Source organism: Falco rusticolus, chromosome 6 (genome assembly GCF_015220075.1).
Source record: "Falco rusticolus isolate bFalRus1 chromosome 6, bFalRus1.pri, whole genome shotgun sequence".
Lineage (NCBI taxonomy): Eukaryota > Metazoa > Chordata > Aves > Falconiformes > Falconidae > Falco > Falco rusticolus.
In genome coordinates this window covers 68,066,769-68,083,345 of record NC_051192.1, presented here as the reverse complement: position 1 = coordinate 68,083,345, position 16,577 = coordinate 68,066,769, and the positions used below count along the sequence as shown (strand labels likewise).

Below are 16,577 nucleotides of genomic sequence, written 5' to 3'. Positions count from 1 at the left end.
TGCTGGAGCAGCGCCCGCCGGCCCCTCTTCTGAGGGACCTGGGTGGGCCCCCAGCGGGGCCTTCTCCCCGGGGGCCCCTCCTGTGCCGGCGGAGGGCTGTGCGGGCTCTCCCCCGGCGGGGCGAGGCCGAGGGTGCCACCAGGCGCCCGTGCGGGAGGGCCGACCCCCGCCCCGAGGGCCCGGCGCTGTCAGAGCGCGGCCGGCGCCGCGCCGGTTGCCGTGGTGATGGGAAAGTTTCCCCCTCCCGCCCCCGCCCCCGCCCCCGCAAACATGGCAGCGGCGGCGCAGCGGCTGCGGGCGGTGGCGGCTCCGGCGGGGAGAGGTGGCAGGTGAGGAGCGGCACAGCGGGGAGGCGCCCCCCTCCGCCCCCTGCCCGCCTCGCCGCTGCGGGCGGGACGTCCCTCCTCACAGCCGGCTCCCCTCAGCCGCCGGGCGGGGCGGCGGGGCCGGGGCAGCGGCGCGGCGGCCCGGGGCCGCCAGCAGGCCGCCGGGCCAGGCGAGGCGAGGCGGTCGCGGGGGGCGGGCTCCCGGCACCGGCAGGCAGCGCTCCTCCCTCCCGCCCCGGGAGCCCCCGGCGGGGTGACAGCCCTGCGAGCCGAGCCGTGCCCGGCCCTGCCGTGCCCAGCCCGAGCCGCCCCAGCCGGGGCTGCGGAGGCAGCGCCTGCTGCCGCCTCGGCCCTCTCGCTGCCGGGACGAACGGAGGCGGGAGCCGCCACCCCTGCGCCCGCCATGTGGAAGCTCAACAAGAGCAGCAAAGTTCTGCTGGACGACTCGCCCGAGGAGGAGGAGACGCGTCCCCACGGCCCGCCGCCGGCCGCCGCCTGCGCTGCCGCCGCCTTCGCGGCCCCCCAGGTAGGAGCGCGGAGCCGCCGGCGGGCGGGGATGGCGGCGGCGGAGCCCCGCGGGGCCGGGGGATCGTGCGGCGCGGCCCCGCTCCCGCTCCGCTGCTCTCCGGCGGCATGAGTAATCACTTTTCCCGGCCCGGGATGTGCCGGCGGGCTGGCCGTGCTCGCAGAGGCGGGTGTCTGCGCGGGGCGTGCGGCTCCAGCCTGGTTCCCGGGGAGCTGGCTGGTCTGCCCTCCCCTGCTTCCCTCCAGCAGCCGGCCTCCGGTGTTGCTGGGACTTGCTGCCCTTCATTCCTTGGCTTCGTACCGCAGGCTGCTTTCTTCCAGCCCTAGGCAGGGGCACTGCAACCCATCTGTTAAGCGTAATACGTTAAACAGTGATTTGTAAGAACACAATCTTCATTTGCAGATGTGTGCCCGTTTCTGTAGAGCATTGACGTTTTGGCAGGACTGGGTTTTCTATAGTTTCGATAATGGTGGTTGGCTACCTTTTAAATAGCCACAATCGTACTTGAAAGCTTCCCTTGTTAAATGGTAAGTTAAATAGCAGCAGTGACCTTCTCAAAGTACCGGTTGCCTAACAAATACGACCTGAAAAGAAGGGTATCAGTTGAGCATCAGGCAAAATAACTAAAAGAACGTTTGTTGACTTGGTTTCAAAAACTTGGTAACAGCTAGACATCAATCCAGCTCAGAAGCCTGTTAGGCTGGCCCGTACTGCCACAGAGTATCTTTAGATGTTGTGCGAGAGGCTGGAGGAGACCTGCATATCTAAAGCAAGCAGTTGCCCAGAGCTGCGGACCGGTGAGGTTTGTATTCAATAGAAGGTACAAACCCCCACCCAACTTCCTGCCCTATGTCTGTCTTGCCTGCCTTGCTGGAAGAGCTGGAGTGTGTCTGGGTGATCTACCTTCTGCTTGAGTTTTCCATTGACATCTGGTATGGGTTGTCAACACGTGTGGCTACTGCTGAAGAGCAGCCTCTTCCCATTGCAGCAGTTACTCCCTCCATTTTCCAAAATCATTTCCATTAGCCAAAATCACCAGTCTGCTCCCCAGTTCAGCCTTGCCTTGTCCTTTCCCCTGTGCAGTGGACAGAAATGCCCTAGTCCTTGCGACTTGTTTGACAGCAGCTGTGAAGACTGATGTGGATGAATGGGTTCTTCTCCCATGGGAGAAGGAATAACAGATGCACGTTTTTAGGGACCCCCTTCAGGGAATGAAGGAGGATTGTGGGGTTGAAGGTGACCTGAAGTATCTCCCACAACTTGTCATACGTCTGACCTCTCCCTCCTACAGTTCCTATCCTCAGGTGTTTGGAAACTTCCATGATTTTCACTAAGCTGCTGGTTTGTGCTGTCCACAGCTCTCCTAGACTTGCTTACCTCCTGAAACCCTCTTTGAACACCAAAGATCACTGAAAGCTTCCATTAAATCCCACTGGATTTACTTTTCTTCTCTACCACAAATGCTCCAGAACACCTCTGAGGCTCTTGACCTTAACCTTCCAGTCAGAATATGATTCTTCAGACTTTTGTCATGACAGTTCTCCCAATACTGTACTTTAGCAACAGAAAGAGATTGGCGTTTTGTTTGTTTATTTGCTTATTTGGTGGGGTTTTTGTCCTGTCGTATTATCTTTGCTGTCCTGGGCTTCTGTTCCAGTAGTGGCAGTCTCAAGTTATAATGGTGATGGCAATGATTTCTGGTGCAAATGGTTTGCCATTTTAATCAATTTTACAAAAATTCCTTTCCAGCTCCCATAATGTCTGTTACTAGTGGCACTGGAATAAAACATACTTTTTTGGAATTTGAAGTGGCAGGGAAAAAATAAATTGTTCTAAGGCACTAAATGAAATATTCTTGAAGATAAAGGATTCAGGAGAGTTAGGAAGGCTGTAGTATAGCTTGGCACAGAAACAGTGAAGACCATAAGCTATTAATTGTTTTGCCTGCTAAAATCAAGACGGGGAAAAAAAACCCAAACCCAAACAGCAATCCCGCCAAACAATTAAATGTAGTTATTTTATGGTTTATGTACACTTTAAGGAAGGATAGACTTTATGGAAAACTACGACCACCTGATTAACATTGTAAATTCTCGTGATCTATCAAAGGCAGCTTCTAGGTCAGCCATAGATATGGTATGTCTAAAAAATGGCCTAGGTGCCAAGAAAGCACGAGGTAACGGAATGCACCTGTTCAGCTTGTTATAGCTGATCTGGTTCAAGGGCCTTGCTTTTAGGCTTTGACATTTTTGTTATTTCATCAGAACCTGGTTTTGCTCCCAGTAATATGACTGCAAGGGAGTGAAATCCAGTAGCATGTAGGGGGGTTTGATAATGATCTGCGCTTTGCTGCTGCTGTGTCCTGACCTGCATCACCCAGACCCCTGGCTCTGGAGGACAGTCACACCACCAGAGCTTGGAGGAGTTACAGGGGCAGTTCTCTTGGTACCTTAGCTGTGCATGAGTAAGTCTTGGTCTTCCTCAGCCTCTGTGCTGTTTTAAATTGTCAAGCTACAGCTTGCTTAAGATGTGAATGAAGGGTTACCTCATCAAGAAGAGAATCCAGGTCTTCCCTAATTCTCTGTCTTGAGGGCCAACATCCAGATAATTTGTTTGAGTGCTTTTTAGTAAATTAGGGAAGCCCAGCATTAAATTTCATGCAGAAGTTTACTGTTAGATTTCATTTCCTCTAGTTTTTTTTCTGATACACCATTTGGTAAAAGAGAAGATGAACTGTAGCCAGCCCATTTTGACTTTGATTTTTATGTTGCTTTCCCCAACAACTATCTTTTGTCTTTATTTTCATTTTTAATGGGCAAGCGGGAAGAAAATTCTTAAGCTTCTACCATTTATGCTATAAAAAACGCTGAAACTTTTTACTTCAAAGAGAAGAAATTGGTAGTCACATCTGTGTCATTAAAAACAGACCAGATTGAAAGTGTTCTAGTGTAATGAAATGTTGGTGCTGTAAGTTGTTTCTTCAAAGCTGAGAAAGAGTGAAGGAGTTCTCACTGTGCAACCTAATAATTAGGACATTGCAGTAGCAGACAGCAACAAAGAATTAGGCTAACGTAAGTTAAAAAAAAAATCAAAACAACAAAAACCCCTTTGTTACTCTACAGAAATTTTAATCATGCTGTTTAGATACGGAAGCCTGATCAGGGCTTATACAAGCAGACGTTTGAATCTGTAGAAGTTTGTAGTTTTTAAATAGAAATAGTTTGATATAAAAAGAGAAGTTTTGACAGTTCTGGTTTTGTGGAATACGGAATGGTTTGATTTTGTTCCAGGGGAGAACAAAAACAAATTTTGAGAACATGAAAATTGCAATGAGAGGGAATGGTCAGCCTCTGGCCAGTCTTTAGCAAGAGTTTCTGCATACATTCAAGTACTTTGGATTGTTGACACTTACTTAAAATAGTAAGGTGCTTCCTGAGATAAGAAAGACAAGTAAATTTTGAAACAGTACTTGTTTAAATAAATGTGTGGATTATTGTATATTTTTTTTTAGATCAGACAGTTTTAGACTGAATCTTAGAAGTTAATTTTAATTACTGCTTTGAAGCAGAAATATTTTTAATTTATGCAATGAAAGTGCTTTATTGGCTAAAGTTACGATTAATACATGAAGGCAACTTAACAGACATGAATAGTACACATGTATAAAATGAAATCAATGTGCGTTTTGTGTGTGTGTCTCAAATTATGTTAGAAATGTACAGTGATGCATGCCAAACTTGCATTCGTTTGTAATATAGTCATTATGTTTCAAACTATAGTTGTGTTTGTGGAAAGGGAAAACTGTTGGGTTTTGACTTCTGGAAAGGCAATGTTTTGGCAGTTGTGCAAAATTTTCCTTGATTCAATCCTACTACCATCTAATCTGTCCTCAGAGATGTCAATGCTGTGTCAATATCTCATGTAACTGACATAAAATGGCACTTGACTTTAAAACACATCTGTATATTAGGGTAGTGGCTGGGTGTTGGGCTGACCTATATTATCTGCTGGAACTTTTATCTTTCATTTAAGAATATTTCAGATCCTTAGCCTTGATCTGTTCTCCCTAATTGTATTTTTTTGTTATGTTCAAAGAGAATATGTGCAAAACCACATTTTACACTGAAATTTGTTTAGACTTGCTCAATGGGTGTTTTTAAAGTTGCCTATACAGAATTTTAGTTATCTATTTTAATGAAGATATTTAAAGTCTCTGGTACAATTTTAATACTGGCTTTCATCTTGGAATGACTCGAACTCAGACGGGCCCTGCAGGAATGAGTGGGAGCTGAGCAGCATTTCTTATGTTCTATTAATATGTTGAATAAGGGTAGTTTTTTAATTAAAAAATAAAGCAGTCAATGCTTATCCTTATTTCCTTTCATTAATGGGGAGGGGAAAGTATCTTAAGTTTTTTTTTTTTCTTCCACATGATAGATATTAAAACACAAAATGGAAATAAGAAGCCACAGGAATAAATGAAATGAAGTCTAAGGAAGCACTAAATGCTAGCTATAGCTAGCAATGAAAACATGAAATGTAGAAGGTATTTGGGGTATTCATTCCATTATATGTAGCTCAGCTAATGCCTTTCCTTCACTTTCCAACTGTTTCACTGGGTCTTGGGCATCACCTGCAGTACTGTTACAATTCCTTCATACCTTCTTCTTTCCGTTAGCCTGTTCTCTTCCTTTCATCAGAGTTGTTCTTGTGACACTTTAGTGACATTTTGCTGGCTAAAATCCATCACCTGTATTATGTCATCACTCTTGAACGTACCATTGTGGGACTGATGGTGAAGACTTTCCTGAGCCCTTCCTTGGCTTGACTTTCTTGCTTTTCCTTCTGCTTGTCACATTCATTTTTCACAGCTCCTTGAGTGGGTCCTGTTTCTCACCATCTTCCTGGAACTCTGCAGAGCTAACAATGTTTTGGGGGGGCTTTAGGCTTTCTTTTTTTCTTTTTTCTTTTTTTCTTAAATCCCTTTCATTTCTGAGGTGCTTCACTTTCTAATTTACACTGTCATCTTTACACAGTTGACCCAGATCAGATCTACTTCTCATCTAGTATCCCCCCCCCCAGTTGATTTATTCTGATCTTATAAGTCCTACAAAGCACATACTGTCTGGTTTGTCTCCTACTGTAGACAACACCAGTATCTTAATTTTTTCTTTCAGTGAAGCCTGTAAGCTGAAGGCTGTCAGTGGTTTTTATATATTGTGCAAAAGAGAATTTGTGTCCAATACTTTACTGTTGTTCCCTCTATAAAGTCCAGGTCTGCTTTTTTTTTTTAATTATTATTATTTTGCTTTCTGTCTAGACAGCTGAAATTCTTGTGCAGACCCTCGCTTCCCATCCTGATGGCAATTACTTCCTCTGCAGCTTCTAATACCTACTCTGTTTCCCCATCCCCTAGTCCCTGTAAATCCCATTGCTGGTATTAATACTGTTGCTTATGGCATAAACTTTAAGTCATCCTTACCCTTCGGTTTCTGTTTCTTCAGCAGGCCTCCCTTTGTTTCAGGAAATTTACATTTAAATCTCTGTCCTTGCTTTCAGGGTTTTTCTTAGTACATCCCCTTCCTTTCCCCCATTTGTCATTTTTATCACTTGTATCTTTCCTTGAGCCAGTTCTGCTTTACTGGCTCCAGTCTCCTCGGTTTGCCAGCAGCCTTGTCTGTCTTCCTCCCCTCCAGCCTAATACAGAATTACCACCTTTCACTGATCCACAAAACCACTGTCTTTTCCTCCACATCGTGTGAGGTCTATTTTCCCTAAGCTATTTGTTGTATCTTCATGGGGTTTTGCAAGGTTTCTGGAGCCATGGTGTCCTGGCAGTGCTGGACTTGCTACCATTAATATACAAACTAAAATATATTGCTTTTTGGGAAAGCATTAATTGTTTAATCTATATAGTTCTTTACTAGTGGAATAGGTCTATACTTTTTTTCCTCACTTTTATAGAAACTATTTGCCAGGTTGTGTGAGGACATCCATGACATAAGTAGAGTTATTAGAAGTTACCGAACACTTTACCAGATAGACTGGTTTTCATTTCTGTCATCATCAGAGGTACATTTCCAACAAGTTTTGCTGCTGGTTCTTTATGAGAAGCTCCAGGATGGGTCTGTGTGAACACTGCAAGCGCTGATAAAAGCTGCGTGTCAAAAGGAAGCAGTGCATGTGCTGGTGAGCACTATAACCAAAAATAATGCGTTCAACCTGTTTTGCAGAAACTATACTATGAAAATATTGCAATTGCTCGTGCAAGAGCTTTTTTAAAGATGCACAATTTAATTGCAAATGCCATGACTGAATAAAAATTCTATGTCAGCTAATGTCTTTTGAATTAGCATCCCTTGGTTTGTTTTCCGGATCAGAAAAAAGCAAATATGAACTTCTAGTATGGATAAGTTATTAAAAATAATTGTCAGATTTCCAATCAGAAATTTCATCAAAATTGAAAGCTTCACTGGAATATTTGAATTGTCACAGCAATTGAAGTGAAATCGATTATTTGAACTTGTTACTTTATTTCAACTTTGACACTGATGGTATTTTGATCTTAATACAGCTGTTTCCATTTCTTGAAGAATGTTTGGAATATTCTAAATTGGGCAAAACTAAATTCTTAATGAGCTGAGCTTTTTAAAATATTTTTAAGGTGTTTAATCTTTAATAACATTCTTCCAAAAATATTTGAGAGAAGCAAAATCTGAGTAAGATGTATTATAATCACTTACTATGGAGATGCACAGTTGTGAACAATTAATAGAATGACATCGTGTATTGATGTAAAACCAGAGAGCATAGGTATCTGGTGTGCTGATGTTTCTCTTTGTAAGGAAATGCAGAACTGCAGAAGTATTCTTTTGTAAATACTTACATTCTGAAAGTAATCTTCTCCAGTATGTTTGGGCATTTATATCAATTGGCAGTAAAAATACAGAAATAATTTAGATAATCTATTTTAAAATGTAATGGAATATGAAGCAATAACTAAAGTGATTGAACGAAACGGTTTGTGAAAATGCTAAACAAGTTCTTCACAGCTGTGGATGCTGAAGGAAAGAGCATCATCTGCATTCACTTAGTATTAATAATAATTTGGAAGGTGAAAACACAGGAATATTGCCTTTCATCTTCCAGTTGGTCTGGTAGATAATAGGTGGCTACAAAAGACTTGGGCCTAGGAGATGGAAACATTTTTAAATACATTGGATGGGTTTTGTCTGCTGTATGTGAAATAGTCACCTGTACTTTTTAAAGTCAGGGGAGTGAAGTAAGTTCTTATAGAAGTGGTCTGATGAATTCTATTTTAGAAGCATGTTTCAAGATTAGTATTGTCTACTAAATATATCCCAAGATGAAAGTATAATTCTATAACACACTTTAACATTCTTTAACATTTTCTTTATGGGCAAAGTATTTTCAGTTTTGCCAAAGACTGGCAGAGGAAACTTGCCAGTCACTTGCCAGAAACTGTTTAGTCACAGTGGCATTTTGAAATGGGTTATTGTCTAACGTAGATGTTTCTCTAAGTGTAGTCTGCAATCTGGAGTAGGAAAGTATTTTTTGATGGAAGAGAAAAATTAGTTTAAAATACCAAATTACTCTTGTGCATGAACAGACTTTAGAAATGCCTAGGTTAATATTTTTCATTGGTGATATTAATAGGAAATTTTCAATTTACACCACCTGCCCAGATGGCTAGTTTGGTTCACTCACTTGCTTTAGGGACATACAAATGAAAGACTGAGATCTAGCAGTAGATGAAATACAGACAAGACTAATGGTCTCGATCTCAGTCTAGGCTACCTCAGCAGAAAGGAGCAGAGGCAATTCACAGTTCAGCGTGGCAGTTACATCTGCTGAACAGGTAGCCTCGTGTCCCAGAAGAAAGCTATGTATGACTGGGTAACGCATCCTTTATTTGTTAACATTGCAAACCTTGGTTTTCCTTAAAGGACATGTTCAGTCTTGTGGGAGTGTTCACGTACATTTCAGCTCTATTTTTCAGCTATGTTTAAAGAATATGTTGAAAATAGTATAGCTCTTTTAGTGCCCATTTGCATTTGATGACTGTTGCCTCAATTTCTTGACTCAGAAAGCGCATACCCATGCGTTGAATTTTTCCAGGTGTATATTATAGGTGCAGCAAAGAAAATGAGGCCTGATGCCACTGATGATCTGCTGATAATGTCCTTGTTACCCATGTTTGAGTGCATTTTGTATTGGTTTTGATTCAGTTTAAAATTAGATTAAGCAGAGTGACTTTTCATTAATAATCTGCTTTAGTCTTGTTTGTTTCATTTGATGTTACAGCAAGATCCTACTCAAACCCAAGGAAATGGTTTCTTTTGTTAGCTGTATTTTAAGATGATGATCTGGCAGCATGATCGCCTCTTCCGAATCGGTGCCCTTTGTGGTAGGCTGTGTATATATAGTTGTTGAACTGTTTGGTTTGTAATCAGTGTTTTGGGAATCTTTCCAGCTGCAGAGGTTAACTTTCAGGTTTGTGATTTCCGGAGAGATTTTTTTCAATATATTTTTTTTAACCTTCCCCTCTCCTATCACTGTATTTTATTTATTTTTTTTTAGTGGGGTTTGTGGAATACTGGGAATTATGTTAAATTCTACCCTGGAGTGTATCTCTTGAGGAGGTGTTTGTTTTGGGTTTTTTCCACTTAAATTATACGTTTGTGGTTCATCATCTAATTTGCATTTACAGACATGGTAATCTAGACTTTAAATTGCGCTCAGTCCTTGATGAGATGTGATGATAGGCAGAGGCAACGTAATAGGTCAGCAGAAGGGCGAGAAATTGCACCAAAAGGACCTACTCTTTTTATAATAGCTTGTTTACTCTTATGTGTGCTTGGCTTTGACAGCTAATGTGTGTATGATAGGATGGTTCCACAACTGGGTAGAGAAAATCGATAATATACCATTTTATGTACTAGAGCAAAAGAAGGGCATGCGGGGCGAGATGATGTTATTATTTGCCTTAACTCTTTCATGTCCCATGTTCCTCTTCTTGGCCTGAATTATGAAAGTGAATGATCTAAAGAGACTTAATTAATTACTTTACCACAAAGGAAGCTGAGGGAAGCAGATTACAATTTTGATCTCTGTACAAAAAGGTTTGTGTGCTGGTTGAATTAATCCCTTGAGTACCTTATGGTTTGCAGTATGTCCAACAAAAGGGCACTTGTTTCCTTATGAAAACACACTGCACATACCAACCTTCCCCTGCCAGAACTGGAAGGCTATTCAAGTTGCTGATCAGCATTTCCCACTAGCTTTAGCATTTAGTTAGCTATTAGTTACTAAACACTAAATGTTTTGCATTTTTCTTTTAAATTGAAGTAAAAATTGAATTGTCATAATTGTAAACTGCCCAGATTAAAATACACTGAAATAATTTGTAAGTGTTCAGCATCAGCATGCATTACTCAGCATGATAAAGAAAACTGATCTTTACTCTACATGTAGCTGTACAGTTCCCTAAAGCAAATTTGAAAAAACAAATCATGGGCTCCCTGATCTCCGAATGGTAACAAAAATAGAGAATATGTATCAGAAGAGGGTGAACTAAAGGGTATCACTGAAAACCAGAAACTATTCTGGGGGTAACAAGTGAAGACAGGTTGTATATGAGGTCTTGTCTTTTCTCCTCAGGTCTTCCCAGTGGTTGCACTGTTCCCCTCCCTCCCTCTCCTCTTTCCCTCTGTCATATTTTTTTTTAATGCACAACCCATCACCACTGTATGCAGGTTTCTCCCTGCAGTGTGGGCCATGGCTGGGTCCAGATCCCCAAACATGCTCCTCCCGCGCTCTCTTCCTGCTGTGGGGCATTAGTCTGCTTCTCTCTGCTTTCATTAGTGATGGATTTTCCACAAAACGTGAGGAATCTGGTCTCTTTCAGACTACTGCATTGAAACATAGTGGCCAGTTTCAATCAAGAGTTACTGTTGAGCACATGGGATGTAGGGATGGACATCACAAGCAGCTGCAGTTGTCAAAGTCTCCTTTTCTTAGGCAGTGTATCTTAAAAGAATGCTATGGATGCTTGATGGGTCTTCCACTGCAAAAAAATGTACTTTAGGTATTGGATTCTCACCATTTGCTTTCTTGAGGGTTTTGTATCTTTTAATCTTTATATTTCATATCTTTTAACTTTGTGTTGTCTTCTTACCATCAGCCTCTGCTGCATGAGCATAGTTACTGCAAACTACTCTTACTCCTTCTGAGGCAGCACCTTGTACGCCCAGTAGGTGTAGCACTGTATTAACAGAGAAACACGGCCCTAGTTGTCATGCTTTTAAAGAAGCAAGTAAATACCCCTTTTTGTCTGCTATTTATTGTGAATTACATCTTTTATCAACAATGGTATTCATATTTTATTATGCTGATTCCCTAGCCGTATGAAGTGCCCATTGCATCTCGTGGTTTTCCTCTAAATGCTTTCACTGTGAAAGTTGCTTCGTGCTCTTGCTTCCTTGTGCTCTGGCTTGCTAAAAGCTATGCACCTTCATGCTTCCATCTTTTCTCTGCAGTCAAGCATGAAGTCTCTTTATGCACTATTACATTTTTATTATCCTTCCTAAGATATTTGGAGAGCTGGAAGAATTAAAATGAGAGGCATTATTTCTTTGGAAGGTACTAAGTGTGTCTTGTTTGTTCTGGAGACAGTATTGTTGGTTGTTAAAACAGACAGCTCTGCCAGCTTTGGATATCTGAGATAATTTCTCCTCTTAACATACTTCCACTTGAAGCTTTTCTAGTCCTTGTTGGTTTTTTTTTTATTCTTTGGAAAAATCTGTACAAACCAGATGTAATATTCTCTAGCTCTTACCCTGTGTCAAAGCAGAGTCAGTCTAAGGCTTTGCAACGTCATCCAAAAGTTTAAGGGCTGAGAGTGTTGAAGAGAAATAAGGAAACTTCTGAAATGGTATGTTCCATTTAAAATATTGCCAATGATTCTCTTAAAGGGAAATACATAAACCAAACTAAGGGAAAAAGTAATTTAGTTTCATTTTAAGAGTGCTACATGAATCTTAACTTTGTCATTTTTGGTATTCCATCTACAATTATATCCTCCTGTGTTAAAGACAGCTAACTGAAATACAGGAATTAAATAGCTTGTTAAGATCCACAGGAAGCAGTATTCTCATTTTGGATGATAATAGAAGTTCCTGACTTTTTTCTACCCCAACAAGTAAAGCTAGCTATTTACAAGTCACTCTGTTTCGACATACAATTATTATAGAACTATAATGGGATGGTCTTCATACTCATTCTAGAAACGCTCCAAACTCTGTCCTTGTCCCTTGTAAAATATAAAGTATTGCCTATAAAGTAAATGGAGACATTAGTAGGCAATTAAATAAAAAAAAATGCATGGGATTCGAAGATAGTCTCTCAAGATGAAGCAGGTACATCTGGGCCCCCACATGACTAGAAGTACCTAATGCTTCTCGTGCCAGCTTTCTCACCTCTTTCTGATGCTGTGAAGGAGGTCTTTGGTAACATGTTGGAGCTGGGATACTGTGTGTTTTGGGTCTTGGGATATGTGTGTGGAATTACCTTAAAACAAAAATAAAGCTTACAGAGTAAAGACCATATCTACTCCATAGCATATACTTTAGTTGGAAAGGAAGGAGTTGATAAATTTGGTTTTGAAACAGTAAGTGGCTGAAATAAGCAAAAAATGAACAAAGTGAACAAAGGGGATTCTGTCAAACTGCCACTTCAGAGATGCTTTACATAAACCATTCTGTTGTAATTCTGTTTTTTCTTGGAACTGGAGTTAAGTATTTTCAGTTACAGGTAGCTGTTCTTGTTTTGTACTTGGGGACTGTTTATATTTGGAGGTCTGTGTAGGGGGGGGGGGGGGGAAGTAATGTTTTTCTCATTAAAACACAGACTGAATAAAGAGAAAATTATATAATTCCTGTACATGATGCCCCATTTTCTATATCTTTCTTTGGCCTCTAAAGTACTCCTGACAATGATCTTACTTCCCTGTCTTGAAGAGAACGTTGACAGTAACAGGATGGCCTGAGTATACTAAGACACCAGCCTAATTCAGAGATGGACAGAAATACTATCCTACTGAATTACCTTCACAGGCATCATCAGTACTCTGGTTTTCTTCAGAAACCTGTAGCTACAAATGTCAGGGAAAAAAATGTGGGCAAAAGTCTGTCCCTTAGTTCAGGAAATGTAATGCTTTTTAATGTGAAGGAGGAAATAATTTTGTGACGTTCCTCTTCCCCCAGCCTACAGATACTGCATAGACCACCATCTAGTGTGGTGTTCAGAAAATCAGTGAAGATCCAGAAAATACAGACAGAATTATTAAGATCAATTTAAATCTTTAATTTCAATTATACTGAAATTGTTATGATGCAAGGGTTTTCTTGATCTCTGGGGTGGGGGATTTTGGGGTTTGTAGGGGTTTGGTTTTGCTTTTTACATCTTGTGCAGCATTTTTCATCATTCTAAGTGTAGTTTTATTCACATTTCTTATTTTAGTAGTGGTTTTGCTTAGTTTTGCATTGTGATTGTATTTTCTCAATTTTCTTTTATGAGGGGCTGAATAGAATAAAAGCATTTATGAATATTCTAAAATGTACCACTGCTAACTGTCAAACCAAAACTGATTATGGGCCTTTTTTATCTTTATCCTTTTTTTGAGAATAAAGACCAGCTTCTTCATGATGAAGTTTCATCTTCAGTGTCACAGCTTGCAACAAAGGTAAATATCTGTTCTTTGGAAGTGTAACTTTTTATATCATGTATATTTCAGTCAATGTATGTTAAGAAGCTACCTGTTCTTCATGTACAGCCTGATTAAGGACGATGTTTATGTACTTCACTGATGATTTTGTAATTACGTATGATCCTTGGTCATGGGGTTCTCACTGAAGTAATATTAGCAATGCAGTGTTAGAAAGTTGCCTTATTTCCTTTCATTAATGGGGAGGGGAAGGTATCTTAATTTTTTTTTTTTCTTCCACATGATAGATATTAAAACACAAAATGAAAATAAGCCACAGGAATAAATGAAGTCTAAGGAAGCACTAAATGCTAGCTATAGCTAGCAATGAAAACATGAAATGTAGAAGGTATTTGGGGTATTCATTCCATTATATGTAGCTCAGCGTACTCTCTGACCACAAGAGGTTAAGGACTTTATTTCTTATCTCTTTCTGAAAAGAAGTGTGGGCATACAAGTTCAATATTTTACCTTGATATGTGTCCAAGAATCTTCTTTAATGTTCTTAAAATACGTGAGTAGAAGATGAAAGAACTGGAAGTTGTTACGATATGCTAGAGTTTGTTTTGAAATTCCGTAGGTATAGAGAAAAGCATATAAAAATAGGTTCATTAGTGTAATAGGATAGTTTACATTAATATGTATAAACTGAACATCTGTCTTTGCTACTTCTTTTTGTTCTACTTCAGATGCAGCATGATTTTTGCTGAAAATAAAGTCAGATTGTACTATACCTTTTTCTACTTTTTAGAAGAAATGTATTCTTTTTAATGAAAACAGAAATTACTGTTTATTTTATGCCAGATTATGAATGTTTAGGAAAATAATCTTAAAATTAATCTATTTTATATTGAAACTTTTTTGCCCCTTACTTAGTCATTCAGGAAGGCTTCCTAAGTGTGTGTCTTGACTTAAAAAAAAGTCACTTAGGCAAACCACTGAGCTGCAGTACTTTTGTGTTTTAAAGTAAAACGCTGTTGTCTTAAAAATGTATTCACAGAAAAAGCACCTTATCCTTCTCATCTTCTCTATTACTGTTTCTGAAAGCACTTCTATATTTTATTTGGTTGTTCTGTGGTCTTAGAAGTTGTCAGTACAGTGATATTCCAGAAGTTCAAAAATATTTGAATATGTTAATAAAATACTGATTAATTATATGTGTGGCCTTTTCCATGTGCATGTGTCATGAATAAAAGTCTTTTGTGTTGAACCATTATGGTAAAGAACAACAATGAAGTTCTTGAAGAAAGGGGCAGTGGGTAAAGGGTGTGTCTGCCCTGCTGAGAGACAGCATTCCTGGTCTCTTAAAGCCCGAGTTTTAGGACAATCCTGATGCCCGTTTGCTGAGGAAAACCTTTGACCTAGGTTTGGAGGCGCAAAAGTGGGAGCTGGTCCTACTAGCTGAAGGTGGAGGTTGGAAGACGGTCTTAGTTTCTGCTCATGCAGGAAGCTGCCCACTTAGCAGCGAGGACAGGCTAACTGCAGTGCTGAATTTTTCTAGTTCCCTCCTCACAGCTCTCCTGAAAGGCAGGTATAACTGGTTAAAAAGGCTCTCCTGACATCTGGAAGTGAGGAACTGTGAACCCTCTAGTGGTTTTCTGCGAAATGCAGAACTCTGGAACCCATGTTCACGCTGCACCTGGCCCTTTGGTCTCTGCAAAGCTTGGCTTGGGGGGTCTCACCTGCGTGCTGAGCTTCTGTATTAAAAGCACAGCACAGACTTCATCTATGGTTGTTTTTAGGCCAGCTTTTGAAAAGACACAGAGTTCTGAGAAACAAAGTAGATAATTGTAATAACTAAATTGGAGGCGTTGGGACATTCTGGTAGGGGTAAATCTTGGAGATTCACTTTGTGTGTGTGCCCCAGAATAGAGTAACTTTGCCCACCGACAGTTGAGAAATTTCACCCCCCAGCCCCCAAAATGTTTTGATATCTGGAAGACAAATTTGGAGGGGGTGGTTTTTTTTCACATTTCTGTTATTTGATTTCTTGCATGTTATGAATATGTTTCCTATAATGTAGGAACAATGCTTCTTTAATTAAAGCTGACAGGCATTTTTTTTTTTTTATTACAAAACACTTTGTTGTAACTTTATTGAACTGTAAGGTACTTATATGGAAAATTCCATCTCTAGCTTTTTATTTTAGGTTCATTTTTTTCAGGAGGAGGAGGGAGGGAAGCTGTGGAACAAACAATTGTTTCTTCTCAGGCAAGGTTGAGAGGAAAATACAGATTTATTTTTTTTATATAAATGTAAACAAAAAGAATGGAAGTGTTTTGTGGAGTGCCTCTACTTTGCTGGAGGATTTTGATTCACCAGTTGTCAATCCTCTGTGAAAATACTTGTGAAGGTCTGCTAAAACTTGGCCCAAGTATAAATTTCTGGAAATCTCATTTCATACATGCTGAGTAGTGACTTTTAGGGATTAGCTGCTTAACTGCACAATGGCATTGAACATGCTGATTCTCACTGCAGGTATACAGCAAGAATCCCCTGTAATTGCTCTTTTTCGGTTGCTAGGACTCTGTCATGTGGGTTGTTCTAGCCTGCAGGGAATGACTTCTTTGCTCCAGAGCCCTGCTTGCCAGGCAGTTAGGAAGGAGAAAAGTCTTAACAGGAATGTATTGAAAGTAAAATGGTGCTGCTTTCTAAGTGGGTACCAGTAAAGTCAGAGTCATATTCAAACAGGCTTTAATCTCGTGCTTTGAAATGTAAACTGTTTGTCTTGTACCTCCACATAGCGTCCCAAATCCTTGCTATTATTCTTTGACTTGATTGGATTCTGTGCTTCTTTTCCTCCCAGAATAAGGTGTTCATGTATGTTAACCACATCCATCTGATGGATGAATTTAACAGTTTTCAGTTTAAATTTACACAGTCTTCCTCTGGAGTACATGTTCATCTATATCTACATACTTTTTTTGTGCAGTGTACTTTT

The 16,577-nt window shown here is 40.6% G+C and overlaps 1 protein-coding gene across 2 annotated transcripts in view; it reads left to right on the top strand.

Annotated features, from left to right (window-relative positions):
- Positions 1-278: 278 nt before the first annotated feature.
- Positions 279-16,577, top strand: part of LOC119149753 (testis development related protein) — a 28,875-nt gene continuing 12,576 nt past the window's right edge. The window contains exons 1-2 of one of the 2 annotated variants that reach the window (XM_037391417.1): positions 279-852; positions 13,556-13,615. In XM_037391417.1, coding sequence (XP_037247314.1) covers positions 730-852; positions 13,556-13,615 — 183 coding nt within the window. In that variant the 5' untranslated portion in view covers positions 279-729. The remainder of the gene's footprint in view (positions 853-13,555; positions 13,616-16,577) is intronic. The other variant, XM_037391418.1, reaches the window with a different exon arrangement.